The following is a 20,149-nucleotide window of genomic DNA, read 5'->3' on the forward strand; positions in this document are numbered from 1 at the left end:
TGGGGTCGCTTATAAAGTGCATTCGCACTTAAAAATGGGGTTCGGCTGTCTGCTCTTGAAACAGCCTAGCAGACGACGGCCGCAGCGGCCTTTGCTGCTGCGCCTGCGGCTACTCTCGCCGAGTTTGCCGTATTACTCCATCACGCGGCGCTGATCGACCGAGCGGTCGACGCTCTCTTTCTATTGGTAAAAAATTGGGTGGGTGTACAGGGTCGGCCACTTTTAGGGTGAACGTGTGAGCGCCAGGTCGCGCTCCGCAGTGCGCCAGTGCATCCGGCGCGGCCGCGCATCGAAGCAAAGCTGCGCAAGCGCGGCAATGCCTGCAGGCGTGGCTTCGTGTCGTCTGCAACATCCGTAGAGTTTCTTACAAAATACACTAGAGAGGAATCTGGCGCTAGCGTCTATGCGGCTAACATCAAGGCCGCATGTGTTGTCGTGGACCGCCATTAGATCATGCGCACGCCTAAATTTCATCATTTGCTTGGATTGAAACGTTTTAGTGACCGCAAATTTAAACAAAGTTCCACAAAAACGAAAAAATAGTGTGCAATTATGTAAGCGGAAAATAAAACAGGCTGTTTTAAAACTAAGAAGACAGGAGGTAAAGCGTATTTTTGCCGGAACGTTTGTTCCTTCGATTTTGCAGGCCAAGGTGGTAGTTACTAACAGTGTTAATATATGGGGAGGAAACTCATGATAGACTCTTATTTTATTACCTTAACCATTATTTCAAATAATAAGTTGTTTGAAGAGTTTGGAAAGATTTTGCAGCGTGGCTATGAAAACGTCACCCTCGTGGTAAACCAGTACTCCACCGGCAGCTGCAGTTTAACAAGAAAAAAGAAAACGGGGATTAAACAGTCTTGGACGATGACAAGATAGGACGGATTCAGGCGCCCGTATCTGTCGTATTTTGTCTTCGTCGAAGTACCTTTTGTTTATTTTTTTTCGTCGGCTACAAATTTCGCGGTGGCATATTACCCGCCCAGGCATACGTCCTTCGACTGCGGCATGACCAACGTCAGGTACGATCACACACTGCCTGCTGTTTCACCGAACACGGCTACCACAAAACCGGGAGGATTTCGGCTTCCTCGCATCTCGTAGGCGTGTTAATGCATAGCGCAGAAAGAAAATCCCCCAAACCGCTTAAGAATCCAATTGTCATGCCAAGCCCAAGTCAAAAAAAGGGCCCATCTCCCCGCGAGGGGTACTCGAGTAAATGCGTCGCATAGGGAGTGGGTGTATTGCGTTAACGTTTAGTGTTTGGAGAGTTGGTGGTATAGTGAATGCGTTGTATCAGCAGCTTCTTGACGTAGTTTGGATGAGTCAAGGATATAAGGCGCGTTCGTAGCCTTTCATTCTGTGTCGGTTTTTTGGCGCAGTGGGAAGAGCACCATGTACCTCGCGTTCCGCCCACAGGTAGTGAATGCGTTATATCAACAGCTTCTTGGCGTAGTTTGAATGAGTCAAGGATATAAGGCGCGTTCGTAGCATTCCATTCTGTGTCGGCTTTGTGGCGCAGTGGGTAGAGCACCATGTACCTTGCGTTCCGCCCGCAGGGTCGTGGGATCAAAACCAGGCGCCGGTAAGTATTATTTTTTTATATAGTGTAGGGGGAGGGGTGCGGACCTGTTGCTGAGAGCGAGGAGGGTAGCGTGATGCGGTAGAGGAGGAGTGGGGGAGGAGGCGCACCTGGAACGGCTGTTGCGGACGCCGAGGCACGCCGACAACGCCGGGTGACATCGTGAGCTAAAGAAATGCTCTGCATTTAAAAGGGGCGTCTTCCCATAAACCCCCACACATGGATCACCAGGCGCAGTTTCCTCTTTATTATACGTACTAAGAAACTCTATGGCTACATCGCCCGCGCTCTTCGGCGCTCGTCGGCAAAGCAGGCTGTAGGCGCCGAAGAGCGCGGACGATGTAGCAGACGACACGAAGCCACGCCTGCAGGCACTGCCGGGCTTGCGCAGCTTTGCTTAGATGCGCGGCCGCGCCGGATGCACTGGCGCACCGTGGAGCGCGGACAGGCGCTCGCACATTCACCTTAAAAGTAGACGGCCCTGTACATGCTTTTTGTGGAACTGAGTGCTATTGTATCCCTTTGAATCAAGTGCCCCGGCAAACACATGCCCGCCCTGCGATGAGCCCCTGCCGGATCCCTGACTGGTCCTGAAACGCAGCTGATGTGAGTCCTGTTACCATATTGGTAATTTTTCTAGCTGGTCGGAGCCAACATTCAAGACCAAAGGGGACAGTGGCCGTAAGGCATGTGGTTGCGTAGTCTGTCGTCCATCTAAGCCCAAAGGCGTGGACAGAACAAACACGGACACCGAGCTAGCTGTCTGTCTGGCAGACATAGCTACAAGGCTTGATGTTTTACCTGGGCTGCTTGTTCAGGCAGAGGAGATTAAGGAGTCCATCAGATGTTGTCACGTAAGTATGACGAAGTCCTAATTTGGCAAGCAAAGCTGGAGGAAACATATCTAGCCTAAGTGCGCGCCATGGCAAATTAGGGGCAGCCTGCGCTTCTGGTTCGATTCAGCAACTGAGAGCCACTGTGAACGGCCTCGAGTTTCATAGCAGGAAGCTGAACAAAGGTCATGGCAACCCAGCTAAGCCAAACAAGGACTTGTCCTTCAAGCTAAATGATGTGGCCATGTCTGTTATCCTGCTAGAACCGACAGGGAATTGCATCGACGCAATTCATAGGCGTCTATCAAAGCCAAACAAAGCGCCCAGAATTTCTGTCCGATTATTCCTGGAGTCAGTGCGCGATAAGTGGCTGGAAAAGCGGAAAGGCTTCAAACATAATTTACCGACTGTCTCTATCACTGAAAACGTAACCCAACAAAACCGAGAGCTTTTTCGCCATGCAAAAAAATGGGAAGAAAACAACGACTGGCATTGCAACGGCAAGATAATTGTACGGAAGCGAGAGCTCGATAACGGAGTGGTTATTCGCTGCACGGCTGACCTTGACTGGCTGGATGTGGCTTAACTTGGCAGCATCCCTTATATTTCTTTTCGCTTTAATTTCGTCATGCTTTCTAAAAGTGCACAGGTAGACGCCACAAGCCTTAAAAACATCGGTGATACTGGGGGCGGAAAAAGCTTAGTTGTGTTTATTTTATCCTGAAATCAGGCGGAAATAAACAAGATAAACTCGATTATTTCTTTAGTAGGGCGCAAGTACAGTTTGACGTTGTGATGTTTTCGGGAACATGGTTTGCTTCGCAAAAGAACATGTTTTCGTTTCCGGCGTACACCTCGTGCTACATGAACCGCACATGCAAGAGGGGGTGGTGTAGAAGTGCTAATTTCAAACTCAGTTGATACATAAGTGATATCTAAATTTCGCGGCATCGCTTCTGTCAATAAAACAGTTGCTTTTAGATGCGGTACTTCAGTTTTTTGTGTTTGTTACCCCCTTCTGGAAATAATGTCCGTATATTTCTTTGTCCTTCTTAGACTATATTTTAGAATATGCCAGTGAAAAAAAGTACACAAGAACACTTACTGGCGACTTGAACATCAAAAGGTCAGCTGATAGGGCTGCTCAAATTGGACCTCGAATCATCGTTAAACTCCAATTCCTGTCAAAACGTTAGAACGCACCTCCCCCCCCCCCCCCGAGACTCGTTCTCCAACCAACAATTTTAAACCTGTTTATAACCAATTTTGATCCCGCCGTTGTGACAGGTGGCACTCCAATTCACGGCGTCAGCGACCACTTGCCCGTTATTATATTTTTAAGCCAAATAATTACTAAACTTAAATTACAGCACTCGGAATTTTCATGCAAACTCACTACACTACACGCTCTTAGAGGCTGTTTAAGAGGAGCAAATTGGAACGATACACTCGCAGCGAGCGATACCAACTAGGCATATGACTCCCTTTTAAAAATTTCTAAGGACTATACTTTGGGGTTTTTTTCCGTCAAGACGTTTCAAACATGCACAAAAATGTTTGAAACCTTGTGTAAATAAAGAATGGCTCGAGCTCATTCCAAAAAGAGTAAATTATTCAAGGCGTTTATAGTGAGTAAATCCCCTGAATCCCTCAAACTACTTAAGTATAAAAATTTTGTTACTGAACACCTTCGTGATCCAAAAAAAAGCAATAATATTCTAATCAATTTAGCTCTACACGAAGACACACAGAAAAACTTTTGGGAGGTACTTAAAACTGTATTTAACAATGCGTCAGAGGCCGTAACCAAAATCGTTAATAATGGTGCAGAACTTGAGGGCCATGAATTAGCTAATGCATTTAGTGCCCTAGAGGCGTGTGTGTTCCGGGTAGTTGGCAATCTGTGAGCTTCACAGCGCGAAAACAGATCAGGGACAACAAGAAGAAGGACTACAAACAAGGCTTGTTTGTAGTCCCTCTTCTTGTTGTGCTTTGTCTGTTTTCGCGCTGTGAAACTCATGCATCTAACGACTTCTTACTATCAATTGGTGATGGTACCACCAGCCGCCGTGACTTAAGATATATGACCCACCCAAATTAACCCAACCATATTTTTGGAGCCAGTCTGTCTGACTGAGCTTGTAGCTACATTCCTGACCCTCCACAATAGCGCCGTGGATGGTGACAATATGCAAATAAAACCTGCGAAATTCGTCATTGATAGACTAGTGCCCTGCCTTGCCCACATTTTAATGTGTGTTTATCGACAAGAATATCGGAATACTCCTGTTTATCAACCGGAGTGTGCAGAAAGATAAAGTAACAACTGTGCGTAAAAAGGGTAATAGAAAGATGTCTAACTGCCGTCCGGTATCGGTTCGGCCAGTGTTTTCCAAAGGCTTAAAGAAAATATTTTTGACATGCCTAACCGCTATCACGCACCGCTTCGATTTGGTACATTCTGCGCAGTAGAGTTATTGTCAAAATACGTCTTCAGAAATCACCCTACTGGCCCAAAAACAATTCATTCTAGAGAATTTCGAGCGTAAAAACATGGTACTTGGGAAGTTTCTGGACTTTATGAAGCTTCCGATCTCATTAATCATGTATAATTCTGCTTCGAACACTCGATCAATATGGCACAAGAAGTATTGCGCACCAATTTATTTGTTCCTATTCACTATACCGCACTCAATTCTTTGTCGCCGAAAGGAAACATTCTACAATGAAACCCATTTAAGGCGCTGTCTCGCAAGGAAGCTCCCTGGCACCATTTTTACACTTTATATCAATGAAATACACCGGAATGACAACGCAGTTCGTTATATAATCTATGGGGACGGTATCAGTTTATTCTTTTCAGGCAAAGCGCGCGCCCACTTAGGTAGTAGAACAAACAGCATACTGGCCGAAATTAATTCATGGGCTCAAATTAACCAAATAAAACTGAACGTTCATAAAACAAAGGCTTTTTTATTTCACCCTGGCAACACACACGTCGAGTTACCCATCATTCAGTTATTTAACTCTGAAATTGAAATGATAAAAAGCTTCAAACCGTTGCGTGTATTTCTCACAAAATAATAAATGGGATGATCGCATAGACTATGATCACGTGAGGCCTTCGAAATGAGCGTGTAGCACAGTCACAGCTTGTTTTATTTTAGAGCAATGCACATGGAGAAGCAAAAATGCTCTTTGAAGAAAAGATATGAGGAAGAGGGACGATTCAATAAAAATTTTCGGAAGGGTGGACCGACCTGCCCTTCTTTTCTCTAAGCAGTCGCTTGCTTGGCCTTCAGAGCTGGGGTGGTCGGCGACAATTGAGCGTGCCCCGAGATCTGGCACACTGCAAATTGCGCTCATTTTACCGTCAAAGTACTCGCTAAGCCTCTGTGCAGCATCGGACATGACGCCGTTTCCGCACAAGAGCGCTGGGTAGAATGCGTGCACTGCACGCTAAGAGGGTGGCCAATGAACGGGGCAACACATGCGAGAAAAATGTCGGCCGCCAGCCTTCTCTCTCGCACGTCGTTTAGCACCCTCCTTCTCTTCCGGTAGCTGGTGATCTCTTTTCACATTTTGTCCCGTTAGGCTTAGAGAATAACGCGTCGAGCAGAGCCGCGGAGCAGAAAAAAAAAATGAAGGTTTATGTCGGTTTGTTTCTTCTTTTGCACCAAATTAGTGCTGCATGCGCCGAACTAAACATCCCACAAGGCGTCATTGCCCTGCATAGGTTTCTTGCGCAACTATATGCCACGCGTTTTCAGTAGTTTGTGGTCCTACTATCCCGTGCTTTCCATTCCATCGTCTTTAAATCCAGTCGTTCTTAAAACACCACGAGTGCAATATAAGCATTCTTTCCCTGGTTCAATTCATTGAGGCATTTCTTTCGGCCTTTTTACATAAAGATTACCGGATTACGATGAAATAGCAGCAACGTGAATCCGTTCATCCGTCTCTCAACGACCGGCGCGTGTAGGTAAGAGCTTTCCACAGTCTCGTCGATGATCATGCGGGGCCCTGACTCCAGCTCGGTGGCAGAACGGCACAAGCAGCGGGGAAAGCGCTCGCCCTTGGCGATGCACGGCTCTCCGTACCTGTGCGGGCGCCACGTGTTCGAAATGAGAGCGCTAAAGGACGACCTCTCTCATCTCTTTCTTATCGTCGGAGAATAGAGGTATTCGCCGCCTGGGTAGGCGTCTCAGCAGCGTGAGCTCATGTGTCACCGCCTTTTCCAAATTTCCTTTTGGTGATTCGACTCTCCTAACATCCCATTTTTTCCCCGAGCTGTATTCGGGAGAAAAATTCCCTCAGTGGAACGGCCGAAATGAATGCGAAAAGTGGCATTGCCAGTTTTTCATTCGACGGCACGTATGTAGAGCCCGCATCTCCTCCGAACGAAGAATCGCGAAACATATCGGTGTTGCACCATCGCTGTCATCATGAATTATCACAACAAACATCCTAATTGTGGCGCTAGTCAAAGCTTTGAAAGCATACCACGAGGGAGACACGACAGGTGTGAAACGCAGTGCGTGTTCTAGAGTCCTAATTTATGGATTTACCACAGGAATCAGGTAACCTAGAATGCATGAAGCGATGACAGCAGAAGCACCGTAAAGTAGAAGATATGAAAAGTACGAGGTAACGACGCTCTGGAGCGAAAACGGAAGACGCAGGCTTGGAGCAGGAACAGCTTGAGGTAACTGGGAGTGGTATTCGGCTGCTATTGAACAAACAGGGGATGAAGATGGCAGTAAGGGGGGGGGGGGGGGTGTAGTTACAGAGACTTGGCGGCAGTCAAAATAGCCGGAAAAGATTTAAAGGGACGTCTGTGCCTTGTTCCTGTTTCCAAGTCGGGAAATTAAACAAATGACACTGCAAAAAGAGCGAATGTATTGCAAGCGTCGTTAGAAAAAGCAAAATTTTTGGAGCTCGTTAGATGACACTAAGATAACACTTCCTTTATAGGTCCCCCCGCACCAGCCGACTGGTTTAGTTGGTCTGCTCAGAGGAAACTTTTCTGTCCTTCGAACAAACATTTATGGCACGTAGCGCATCATGCCATATACTTTGCATGAATGCTAATCTACCGCCGAAGTTTGGGCCTCCGTGTGTTAGCGCTAGCGACAAGGGGACGCATTATTCATTCTGCGCCAGAAGCAATCATTCCTATTTCCGTCTGCCATGCCAGGAGTTGCGCAAGCGAAACGCCGACGGCTTCCTAGCATCTCACGGTTCGTATTCACCAGAACGCTAACATGAAATGCAGAGAAATAGGGGGAAGGGCGAAGTCTGGTGGGTTTTGCTCCTCCAGCTCCGCGGAATTTATTCAAAACCAGGCATACATAGTCGTGTTCTCATTGAAGCGCTTTTCAACAGCGACGCCCAGCGTGGTTTGGATAGGAGATACAATGCAGGGCAGCAAACCAAGCTCTACACCTGGCTAACCTCCCGGCCTTTCCGTCTTACTTTCTGAATCTCCTTTCCTTCTCCGTTTTCCTTATGGTTTCGGTGTTCCCTTCGTTCGCTGGATTACAAAGCTGGCGACGCCGCCAATTTACTGTAGCGGACGCTTCAGTGCTGCGCACTAAAAGGGGCGGTCGCACGGCGGGGAACATAACCCTGTTGCTTGGGGCACAAACGCATACATGCGCGTGCCCGCCGATGGCGTCACCACCACAGAACATGAACTTTTCAGTCCCCGAGGCCATAGAGTTTCTTAGTAAGTATACTAGAGAGGAAACTGCGCCTCGTAAGCCATGTCGTCATGGGGGTTCATGGGAAGACATCCTTTTTGGCTTGGGCTTGGCATGACAACTGGATTCTTAAGCGGTTTTTGGGATTTTCTTTCTTCACTATGCATTCACACGTTTACGAGCTACAAGGAAGCCGAAATCCTCCCGTTTCTGTGGTAGCCATCTTCAGTGAAACAGCAGGCAATGCGTGATCGCACCTGACGTGTTGCTCATGCCGCAATCGAAGGGCGTATGACTGAGCGGGTAATATGCCGCCGGGAAATTTGTAGCCGACGAAAAGAAGAAACAAAACGTACTTCGACGAAGACAAGATACGGCAGATACGGGCGCTTGTATGCGTCCTATCTTGTCATCGCAGACGACTGTTTAACGCCACGTTTTCATTTGTCTTGTTATACCAGCTGGCGGTCGCGGTGCACCGGTTCACCACGAAGGCAACGTTTTCATAGGCACGCTCAAAAAACTTTCGAAACTCTTCAAACAACTTACTTTTTGAAATAAAGGTAAACTTAATAAAATTACATTCTCTAATGGTTTACCCCCCAAATAATAACGTTGTTCGTAACTACAACCTTGGCCTGCGGAATAGCAGGCACAACCGTTCCGGCAAAAATAATCTTTACTTCTTTTTTTCTTAGTTTTAAAACAGCCTGTTTTTATTTTCCACTTTCATAATTGCACACTATTCTTCGCGTTTTTCTGGCACTTTGTTTAAATTTGCGGTCACTAAAACGTTTCAATCCAAGCCAATGATGAAACTAGGGTGAGCGCGATGTATAATGGCGGCCCATAACGACACAGACGACCTTGATGTGAGCCGCATAGACGCTAGCGCCAGATTCCTCTCTAGTGTATACTGTAAGAAACTCTATGCCCGAGGCGCCTTGAAATTTTTGTACTAGTGGGCGTGGGTACTTAGTTTACGTCCCGGGCCACGATTAATTCGTGGAAATAGGCGCAAAACCCGGGCGTTTTGCAGAAACATTTTGCTTCCAGGAGGCGGAGGCATGGGTCGAAGAATTTGCCTCATCTGAAACCGGAAGTGCAATACGGGTTACATGAATCATTTGTAAAAACAAACAAAAAACAGGCCAGGTACTGGACAGAAACGGATAGGCTCATTGGTTGCTGGACTGCTTTAGAGGACCGTCTAGAGGGAAGAGACAAAACTGCGGTGCCATGCCATTAAGGGTACAGCTGCCCCGTGTTAAGAAGCGGAACGCTCTGTTTAATGAGAATGCTTGCTTTCTTGCCCTTTCGCTCATTTTGTTGTTGTCGTTCTCAGATAGCTGCTTCGTAAAATAATTTTTTGCCGTTCACCATTTTATGAGGGAAACATTATTACTCACTTTATTTAGATTATTAGTTCCTGACCGCTTTGTTTTTGTCATTACCTTGTGTGGTTTTGAAAGCTGTTCAGAATTTTTGACCGGAGCAGTGGCTGGAATTCAAGCGCTGAAGAATAACTGTATATGCATGTTAATATGAGCCCCTTCTTTAATTGTTTTCGAGTTTACAAAAAGTAATGCTCAAAACATGAGTCTGTCACAAATAACGTAAATGAAAAATAACGTAACGTAAATAACGTAAATGAAGCCGGCAAGCATAATCGAAATCGAACGCCTCACTGGCTAAGGCGTTGCGCTGCAGAGCAAGAGGACTCGGGTTCGAATACGGGCACCTGCGGCCGTTTTTCTGATGGAGGCGAGAAGCAAAAACACCCGTGTGTACGAGATTTAGGCGCACGTTAAAGATCCCCACGTGTTCAAAATTAATCTGTAGCCCCTCTACTACGGCACGCCTAATCGCCTGCGTCGACGCCGGCACATTAAACCCTACAATCGAATAATTATGCGTTCCGCCTCAGCTTCTAAACTCCAGCACCCCCATCACTCCGCCTATGGTCTCAACTCTCCTAGATTTGTGAAGCATATTTTATTCGCGGGTACACAAAACAAGATCAGACTAATCCCGCTTTCTTTTTTCGTAGCACCTCTGCTTCCGAAGAGAGTGCACGTAATCCCTGCTATTGTCCCAAAAATCAGGCCAATCAACCAACATTGGTACACAATATACCAAGTACCACGATATACCAAGTACCACAAGTTAAGGCTGGTACTGCTTCCATCACCACAAATGGCAGACATTACCATGTTTCGTAGATTCTGACTGGCCTCGCGTTCGCTTGATGCTTCGGCCGAGCGACAGGGAAGCATTGCATGAGCTTACACGAGCTGCGGCGCCTCAGGCGGTCGACGTGCTCGGAGTATTTTGGAAAGCTCCACACATCAGGATGGACGACCACAGCATGCTCCGTGCTATGGGATAGTTCCGTTTTGTTCCCATGCCCTCCGGGCTAGAGCAGCGTATATACAGGAGTGTCTCGTGGAACAATAGAGCCCTCGACGGGCAGAAGCGGCTCCCGCGGGGCTGTTTGCCGATGAGCCCTTCGACAATGCGTACTTCCCTCAGATCACCCTCTTCGGCTGGAACGAGCAGCATAGCACTACCATCTGTACGTGTCAGCAAATAAACAGCGCGCATGAGGAGTTACATCACCAACGGTGGGGTCCGTGTCGACTACGTCCGGCCGAGCAGACTGGAATGGCGACACAGCGATTACGCGACCGGAATCACCAGGGTGCGATATTCCGCCTTACGCGAACAGATTTTAGCAATCCACGCACCGTCTGCAGTTTGAAACAGTTAACTAGGCTAATTTTCAGGAAGTTTCGCTATCCGTTGGGTTACCCGTACCACACTCTAAGAAAAAAGGGGGTGGTAGTTTCTCCCTTAAGGGTGAAACAGATATGAATCGTGTATTGCTCCCTAAAAGGTAGACATTTCCTCTTTTCGAAATAGAGGAGTGCGTTTCGCCCCTTGGGCGCGGAGGAAGGTTTGGCCCTTTCGTGAGCTAATTAAGAAGTGTTCCTCCCCTAAAGCAGCATGGCGGCGCTACCTGAGCAAGGCAATCGTTATGCGAGAAAGGCCTAGCTGATCGGTTTGAGGATCGAGGAGGTACATATAGGTAGATTACTCTGATTTTGGGTGCCTAATATGCTGTAGAATAGCCAATACATAACCTAATAACATGAGCTTGTTCTTTTTTTTTTTTGGTGACCCACAGCAATGCGCCAGCCTCACCCCCTGTGTTTTGTTATTTCGTCATGTAACCTGCGTAAATGCTACTTTTTATTAGTTTCAAGTTTCGTAAGGAGCAGTAGAATTGCTCGAAGAACAAAAATTGCAAGTGCAGAAAAACATTACGGCGCGTCTGTTTGAGTAATAACACTCATTGCTTTGCCTTCGCTATTTTAGCGATGAGCACAACCCCGGTCTAGCAACCATCCGGGTACGCCAGTCAAATGCTACCGATTTCGGGCCTTGTGTTCTAGGTAACTAATGAATCGATAACCCGCTGTTCATACCCGTTGAAAAAAAATGGCAGTTAAGTACCATCTCTGTCGTCTTTTACTCTTGGGCGACGTAGAAACCGCCCACAAATGCGGTGGTGACGTGGTACAGGGCGAAGGTGAGTGGCACACACCAAGCATGCAGCGGCGCCCTCAGATTGTTCCCCAAACACACAGCTGGCGAGCCGTGAGTTTGCGTGGCGAGCTCATGGTGATAAAAATAATACAGTGAGAAGAAAGGGACGCAGCAGAATGCAGAGGTGGTGTTGCACAGAGTCGTCGTGTACGCCCGATCGACGAAAGCCACTGTGCAGCCAAGACGGTTTCGTTATCGGCGTCGACGCCGTCGGCAGATCGCATAGGACAAGAAGATACTCCCCCTCGCCCCCCCCTCGCCCCCCCCCCCCTCTCTTCGTGTCCATGTTTAGTTCAAGGAGTATAAAGGGCGTTTCATGTAAACAGCTAAAGGGGGAACTCGCTGGTCAGGGGGAGAAAACTCGCGACTTTCTCCCTTTACTAAGCTTTACTAATTTCGACCAGCGGTTTCGTCGTCGTTCGCAATTTGACCTTCAATTGACCGCAGCCGTGACACACTCCTTGCCAGTGAATCACCTGACTCGCGGGGCCCGCTTTCAGTGCTGCGCACAAGACGCTGTGGTCCGAGCGGCCGTTCAGCTGATAGGCAGCCAACTGCCCCCGCTGCCTCGCTGCCCCGCAGCTGCTGGCACACGCATGCGCTGCTGGGTCAACACAGACTACATGATTGGCCTTGCGTACGGAGAAGAGGAATGCCGCGTTCGCCATGAATGAAAGCGAGGCAGCGCATCCTTCTGTGAGCGTTGCACGGCACCGAACAGATTTCAGCCGTGGTCGGCAATCGGCGTCTGACCTCGCGGCGTGTGCCTAATAATGCGGGTCTACCCAAGCCTAATCAAAGTTATGTCTAGTCAATGCCCTAGGCACAGCCATCATACCCGACTTAACGATGAATGTGTACCTAACTATAAATATTGCACATAAATGAAAGGTTCACTAAGTGAAACCAACACTTAACCATGGCGGAACCAAGAATTTTCTTTGTATATCCATGGTTAGCTGAGTTAGGCCACAGTCATTTTCATTTTTTTCTTATAGTGCATCAATTGGTTCATTCTGGCATATTTTCCTCCTTAGTACCATTGCGCCCCCCCCCCCCCCCAACCCCCCCTTGCCGACATTTTCGTCGCCTCATGTGTTTCGTCCATAATTTTGGCAGGCACTCTACGCGTTTCATGTCGCAAAAGTGCGTGAAAGCTAAGACACTGATCTTGAACTTTGATGGCTCCTTTTCCGCCTCAAACAGATTCTTATGGTTCATTGTAGCGTCGCTTCAAGTTCCATCACCGCTAGTTCAAGGTTGTCATTGTCACCGTCTGCGGGGCGCATGCGCGTGGCGCGGTTGGCCAGGTTGAGTGGCGTGGCGCCAAGATCCCTGAAAGACTGCTGCCACTTGCGCTTAAAAGGAGTATTCGAACCTGGTTAATGCACCAGGAAGACAGTTCAATGAAGTCAGTTCAAGGAGCCTGAGAATAGTTCTCCGAACTATTCTCAAAATAGTTCGGAGAACTAGTGGTACAATGGTAACCTCAATTTTCGATTTCAACATTCATGCACCCTCTTGGGACAAAAAGGATGTACGTAGTCATGTGACTTCACTAAAACGCACGGAAGATAACAGTATCTAAAGACAAAGCGTAAAGCGCCTCGGTTTGTTAGAATGCTTGCGCAAACTGCATCAATTTTTACTAATCCCGCATTTACTACGCACTCCTCAGAAATGCACCGTCACTCCTTAATTAAAATACTGTTTGTTTCTTTATTCTATTCTGTATCGGGGTGATTCCGGGGTTTCTATTTCGAAGAAGCGGTTACTGTGTTTTAAGGCCAAAGCCTTAAGTTCCCCATCCTGCGAAAAACCGCCGTTGTAGTCGTTTTCTTGTGTAGCTGCTGGTAAAGCAAAAACATGGAAATAATAACCGTGGTCCTAATTTAAAAATTTTCAGTGAGATATGATATAACTGGAGTCCTAAAGGAACAATATTGGGCGTCGTGTGTCCTGTTCGTCATGCACTTTATGAGAATGCACACTGCTTGATGCTGAAGGGATGAGTCCCTGCAGGGGCTAAACCGTAGCAGTGTTAGCTTATCGCGAAATGTGTTTTAAATATAAAACAGTCATCTGAAGACACAAACTCGCTCTGTAGTCCTTATAGCGATTATTGTTTTAGCATAAAATTGTTTTCTCCGATACACAAATATTTCGCTGACCTCAAAGCCGTCACAAAAGTGACGCCAGTACAACGAAGTGGGCGGCCTGTAAAGGGTGCACCCCAGCATGCATGGTGTTCTTGCAGGGAAGAAACCTTTAGTACTAAAAAGTACTAAAGAAGATTACAATGCTGGTGGACAATAAGCAGAGAGCGGAATATTGCCTAGGACAGTTACCACCTGTAACAGGAAAAAAAAGTATTTTGTGCTTAACCTTTTGTGCCTGCCCTAAGCAGCGCTAGTGTTACACCAACAGTGTAAAACATGGGTATATTAGTCCTTTTTAGTAAGATGACATGTCATCACCCCGCTACAAAGGGGAAACCGATAACGATCATCATCATCAACCATCATCAGTTCGTTATACTTAGGGTTGTCCGTTTTCTGGTTTTATATTTTAACACGAAAGTGTTTTATGCCGGGATAGACCAAGATGTTATATTATGCCGGGATAGACCAAGATTTCACTAACGTCATATAAGTCACGGAAATGACGCTAGTAAAGTTTTGCCAAAGCGACCTACCAGCAGGATGTCGCTTACCAAGCACACCCTCAAGACAGCCGCCGGCCCGCAAATCATGCTGAGCCGCAGATTTCGCTGCACATTTCATTTTAGTGTTTTACCGATTCCTATGACATAGGAATCAACCACAGTTGCCTTTGTGTTATTCTGTAGGTCAGGCATTTTAGCCTTGTGCCTACCGCATAGATGCCGCCATCGCAAAACGCTCTTTATTTATTAAGATGGGTATGCTACAATTATTTGCAAACCACCCGGCGCATTATGAAGCATTTGCCTCATTTACTATCATCTCATTTTTATATTAACCACTGATTTTCATTTTATGTCTTCCTTGTAAATAGGATGCGCCATAACCAGGTTTGCAGTTTCGTGTATTATTTAAACCTGCCTGCCGATTTCGAAGGGTGGACGTTTGATGCGTACGCCTCTTGGTGGTTCTGTTTTCCGAGCAAATACTTATTATTCGGGAGTTGTAGATCATCGTGGTGCTCTCAGCTACTCCATAAGAGAACAAGATCACTGAATAATTAGTACTGTTAGGTGAGCCAACTGAATAGTGAGTACTGTTACGAGAACGCTCATACGGGAACATCTAAAGTTAAGTGCCTGGGCTCACATCTTTAGTCCACAATGTTATGCAAGTCGACCCTTGCCTGTGCGACTTATAGGCGTTCACCCCGGAGTCAACAATAAAACGAAACACCATGTCTGGAGGATAACCATTTATTTTAAAGTATACAGATAATGAAGTCTCAAACGTGAAATTGTTGGACAACCCTTCGTCGAGCAGGTGCCTTATCTCGCAGTACGGAAAAGAATTTAACATAAAGAACGATGAAATATTATGAGCAATGTTGGCCTTGTACTTCTATTTTTTTCTTAAAGAGGAAACCAAGCACGAACTCTTAGTAAATAATACTTTACGTTGAGTCCACTTACGGTGAGTCCAGTAGTGACGATGGGCAGCTCCAGCTCTGTTTCTTCCTTTCTGAAGACTCATTCTCCCTTCAGTCTAAATATTGCTTTATGCACACACGCTAATTGCTTGCTAATGATACACAAGATGGGATAAAAACTGAAAAAAGAAAGGGAGGAATATGGACAAGGTTTTGTTATCGAAAACAGGATTCTTGGTTCTCCATGGAGCACAGTGAATGGGAAATCGATCTCAAAGTGGACAGCTCGTTCTTACAGAGCTGGTGTATTACAACTACGGCGGTGAATAGGCGAGCTCCATTACTGCCGCTTTTCCGAGTTTGTGCGTGGTAGCTCTTGGGCATTCTTCAACCCGTGCTTTTTCTTTCGTTCACCGCTATTCTAAGGAAAGAAAGGCTTTTGTTGTAGGGTAATGGGAAAAACTGGTAGTGCAAGTTGAGCGAGGTCCATCCGCTTTCCGTTTTAGATATAGCGGAGAGGACGACGGGTTCTTTGCCGATCACATATATGGCCCTGTAAACGCTTTATTCCCCAGTAGATTGAAATCCAGAGCCTTACAAATGAAACCTTGCATATTTGCTTGCCCCGGCCTGGCTGCCTAATTGTTTTCATGCCAATTATTTTCGTACCATTGCGAAAGGGAGAAATGATATCGTTATTAAAAAGGGACGCGTAGCGGAAAGAAAACTTCCCTTGCAAACAAGGCATATAACTGCAGTGAAACCTGGTTAAACCATGCCTGACGGGAACACCAGGAAAGTACGTACTAACCGGTGCTACGGTTTATCTGAATGCATTAGGTTAAAAGCAAAACTAGCCGGGGATTTGGCTTAACTACGTATAAAAAGAAACTACGGCTTATGCGGGTACGAAATTCAACTGTACTGTGAAAAAAAATGCAGTGCGGCGCAATTCGTCGGCGAGCACCTGAGATATACAAGGCAGAATAAAACTTTTGTGAACTTCGAAAGAAATCTTCCACTTCAACTAAATGGAACACACACGCGGATGTGATCTCCGTTGCAGGGAAATATAATAAAAGACAGCCAGAGAGCCGTGCGCGAAGTTTTTCAGGTGACGTGCACGTCTTAGTACACCTGTTTACCAATACCTGCATAATGGCTTATACACCGGCACGTTTGCGCACAATGTCATTCTGCTGGTGCTGCTGGCAGTATAAGCATGTCGATGCATGAGAAATTCTTTGTTTTAAAAACTGATATGACATCGTCTTCTCCGGGACTACAAAATTGCCATTGTCAATAACTATCAAATTTCGCTAATTAAGAAGTACGTTAGTGAAGTTAAATTAACCATGTTAAATTCAACTAATGGTGCATGCCCTTGATACTTCCGTGCGTCCGCAGCAGCTAGCAGTCTCCTTCTGAAGAAGTTTTTTTTCTTCTTGGAGAGCCTACTAAGAATTTTTGAACGTGTTACCTGAAACACCCTGTATATTGTCAATTCCAGGAATCCGAACAGCCCGGGCATATATGTGGACACTATACACCTATTCACTGTTTGGAATGCACTTTTATGGTTTAAATGACCTCTCACTGATATAGGTATCACACGCCATCCTTAAATAACGATTTGTCAGATTTTTTGCATTCAGAACTCATAAGAACTGTCTTGGTATCGGGACAGCCAAGCAACGCCGTGCACAGGCAATACATGGGCCACGGTGGCTAATGGAACTACGGCTCCTCGCTCTAACAACAACGCCTCGGATCCTCGAGTCAGACAGCTCGAGGCGGAATTACAGCAAATGCGCGGAGAGAATTCTCGCCTGCGGGAAAGAATGGCGGAACAAGACAGCCTCATCCAGGAGTTGAACCGCAAGGTCGAGATGCTCCTGATCGGCGAACACAGGCAAATGCCCCAGCCTCAGGCTTTCCAAACACTACCACCCCCGAGAACGGCCTTGCCGGAACCCATCGTGGAGGCTTTGCCCAAACACAGTCCTACCCCCACCTATACTACGACAGAAGATAGCTCCCCGGAAGAGATTATAGAAGATATGTCAGAGCCTAGGGCGAAACGAAGGGCCTTAAAGGCCAAGAAACGCGCACTACGACGCATTAACGAACGATCCACTTGGCAGGATGAAGACTCTGACAAGCAGGCTGAGTCAATCAACAAGCGGCTCTCAACCATAGAAGCCACAATGGCAGACATGGTCGTCAAATTCACCAACCTGGAGGCCCGGGCGCCGTCCTCAAACATGGAGGCCCGGTTTGCAAGCATGGAAAAGGTCCTCAATTTAATAGAGAAGAACTTAATGGCACCACAGCAACGAACAACCAGTCAACCGTAATGACCAGGACCCCGCCAACGGAATTGATAATATGGCAATGGAACATGAACGGTACTCACGGAAAGAAGGCAGTGCTCATTCAAGCCATCAAACACGCTACAAGACAACCGGACATAATCCTCCTGCAAGAGACACACTGTGAAGTCTCCCCGAAGATACCAGGGTACCGCTCCTACGCTACCTCAGTTCCCAAGTCCACAGAGAAGTGGGCCCGGTCAAGAGGGGGAGTCTGTACCCTGGTAAAGAAGGGAATAGTATACTTGGAGCACGACCTCAAGCATACGACGAACACCGAACATCTTACGATTGAAGTGGTCGTCGGCAAGAGGAACAGGAAGCACAAGGAGCACATCTACATCACTAATATCTACACCAAGCCTAAGTACTCATCACAGCGCTACGGCACCCTTATTCGCAAGATCAAGCAGCTTGCGGGGGACAACACTACATTGATCTGTGGCGACTTCAATGCTCAACACACCACATGGGGCTACCAGCGCACGACGGCGAAGGGCCGGAACCTCCTAGAGGAGACCCAGGACGCCGACTACCACCTCATCAATGACATATCCACTCCTACCAGGCACGGCACGTCCGTACAACGGGACACCAACCCCGACCTGGCTTTCAGCAACAACACGAAAGTGCGGTGGCGAAACACCCTGGAGACACTCGGCAGTGACCATTGTGTAATCGAGATCATTATCCCTCTCAACAGTCACGTTGCCCCTCCCCGAACACAGAAACTCACGGACTGGAACAGGTTCCGTACCAACCTGGAGACCATTCCCGACCACATCGACGACATAGAAGAGTGGACGAAGGCACTACTCACCGAGGTACAGCGAGCTACCACGGAGCTAGAGACGACGGACGACATGCCCAACATGGACAGCCGGCTAGCGCACTTACTTGAGGCACGGAACTCACTAAAGCGAAGATGGAAGAGTCAGCGGCATAACCGCAAGCTCCGCAAGCGCATAGCCCTACTCAACCGAGAAATTGAAAAGCACTGTGCCGTGCTGTGTCGCCAACAATGGCATGCGATCTGTCAGGAGGCAGACGGTCAAATACATAAGAGTCGCACATGGCACTTACTCCGTCACCTACTGGACGAAAGTCAAACCAAGGGCACGCAACAACACACCCTGGCACGTACCTTACTTAAAGCTCGAAAAGAGCTAGGTGACGACGAGGTGTGCAAGCGCCTCAACGACAAGTATCTACCGGCAACGCCACCCTCTTCTCTGCCGAGTTACACGGGCGACTCCAACCCTAAGCTCGACACAGACATTGAAGAATGGGAGGTACGAGCGGTCTTACAGAAGATCAACAGCAAGTCCGCGGCGGGACCCGACTGTGTCTCTAACAAGGCGCTACGCAACCTCAGCGACGGGGCGATCACAGCACTCACAAAGTTTTTCAATCACTGCTGGCGAAACGGAGCCTTACCCCGCAAGTGGAAAGAGGCACGGACAGTACTCATCCCCAAGCCCGGCAAACCACCAAGCATCGAGAACCTTCGCCCGATTTCACTAACATCGTGTATCGGCAAGGCCCTCGAGCACGTGCTGCTCAACCGGTGGCAAGACTACCTGGAAGAGAACAACCTCTACCCGGATACCATGCTGGGATTCCGGGCAGGGCTGAGCACACAGGACGCCATGCTCCTCATCAAGCACGAGATCATTGACAAACCGTCGACGACCACAAGCCCCATGGACAACCGGGCCATACTCGGTCTCGATTTGAAGAGTGCTTTCGACACCATCCACCACTCGGCGATTCTACAGCAAGTCTCCCACCTCAACATGGGAGAACACACATTCAACTACATCAAGGACTTCCTCACAGCCCGTACCACCACCATCGTGGCAGGGGATCTGGAGCTACCGACCAAGACGTTGGGGAGCATAGGCACACCGCAGGGGGCCGTGATCTCGCCGACGCTGTTCAACCTAGTAATGATTGGAGTGGCCGAACGCCTCCGCGCCCTCCCGAAAGTCAAACACACGATCTATGCCGATGATATCACCCTCTGGGTGACGGGTGGCAGTGACGGCGAGATCGAGGCGTCCCTGCAGCAAGCCATCGACGTCGTTGAAGACCAACTGCAAGGCACGGGCCTCCAGTGCTCCCCAGCCAAGTCAGAACTGCTCCTACTACTGCCACGCCGCAAGTTCAGATCCGACAGCGCACCTGACATACAGCTCCATGCGGGTGACGGTACTACCATCCCAAGAGTCAGCACCTTGCGTGTCCTGGGCCTCCACATCGAAGAGCTACGCTACAACGGCCACACCGTTAAGCTACTGGATTCCAAGGTCTCCAGAGCCATAAGCTTAATTAAGAAGATTTCAACCAAATACGCTGGCATGAGAGAGCACAACCTGCTCAAACTCGTACAGTCTTTCGCCATCAGCCACCTGGCCTATGTCGCGGCCTTTCATGACTGGACCGACCTCGAGCGTA

General features: G+C 47.7%; 1 protein-coding gene across 1 annotated transcript in view; it reads left to right on the forward strand.

The window, feature by feature from the left end:
- LOC144145053 (uncharacterized) overlaps nucleotides 1-17,677 on the forward strand; it is a 171,172-nt gene extending 153,495 nt beyond the window's left edge. The window contains exon 5 of the mRNA XM_077676560.1: nucleotides 17,465-17,677. Coding sequence (XP_077532686.1) covers nucleotides 17,465-17,677 — 213 coding nt within the window. The remainder of the gene's footprint in view (nucleotides 1-17,464) is intronic.
- Nucleotides 17,678-20,149: the final 2,472 nt, after the last annotated feature.

The sequence above is a fragment of the Haemaphysalis longicornis genome, unplaced genomic scaffold (assembly GCF_048455015.1).
Source record: "Haemaphysalis longicornis isolate Haplotype H1 unplaced genomic scaffold, Haemaphysalis longicornis Haplotype H1 scaffold_7, whole genome shotgun sequence".
Taxonomy (NCBI): Eukaryota; Metazoa; Arthropoda; class Arachnida; order Ixodida; family Ixodidae; genus Haemaphysalis; species Haemaphysalis longicornis.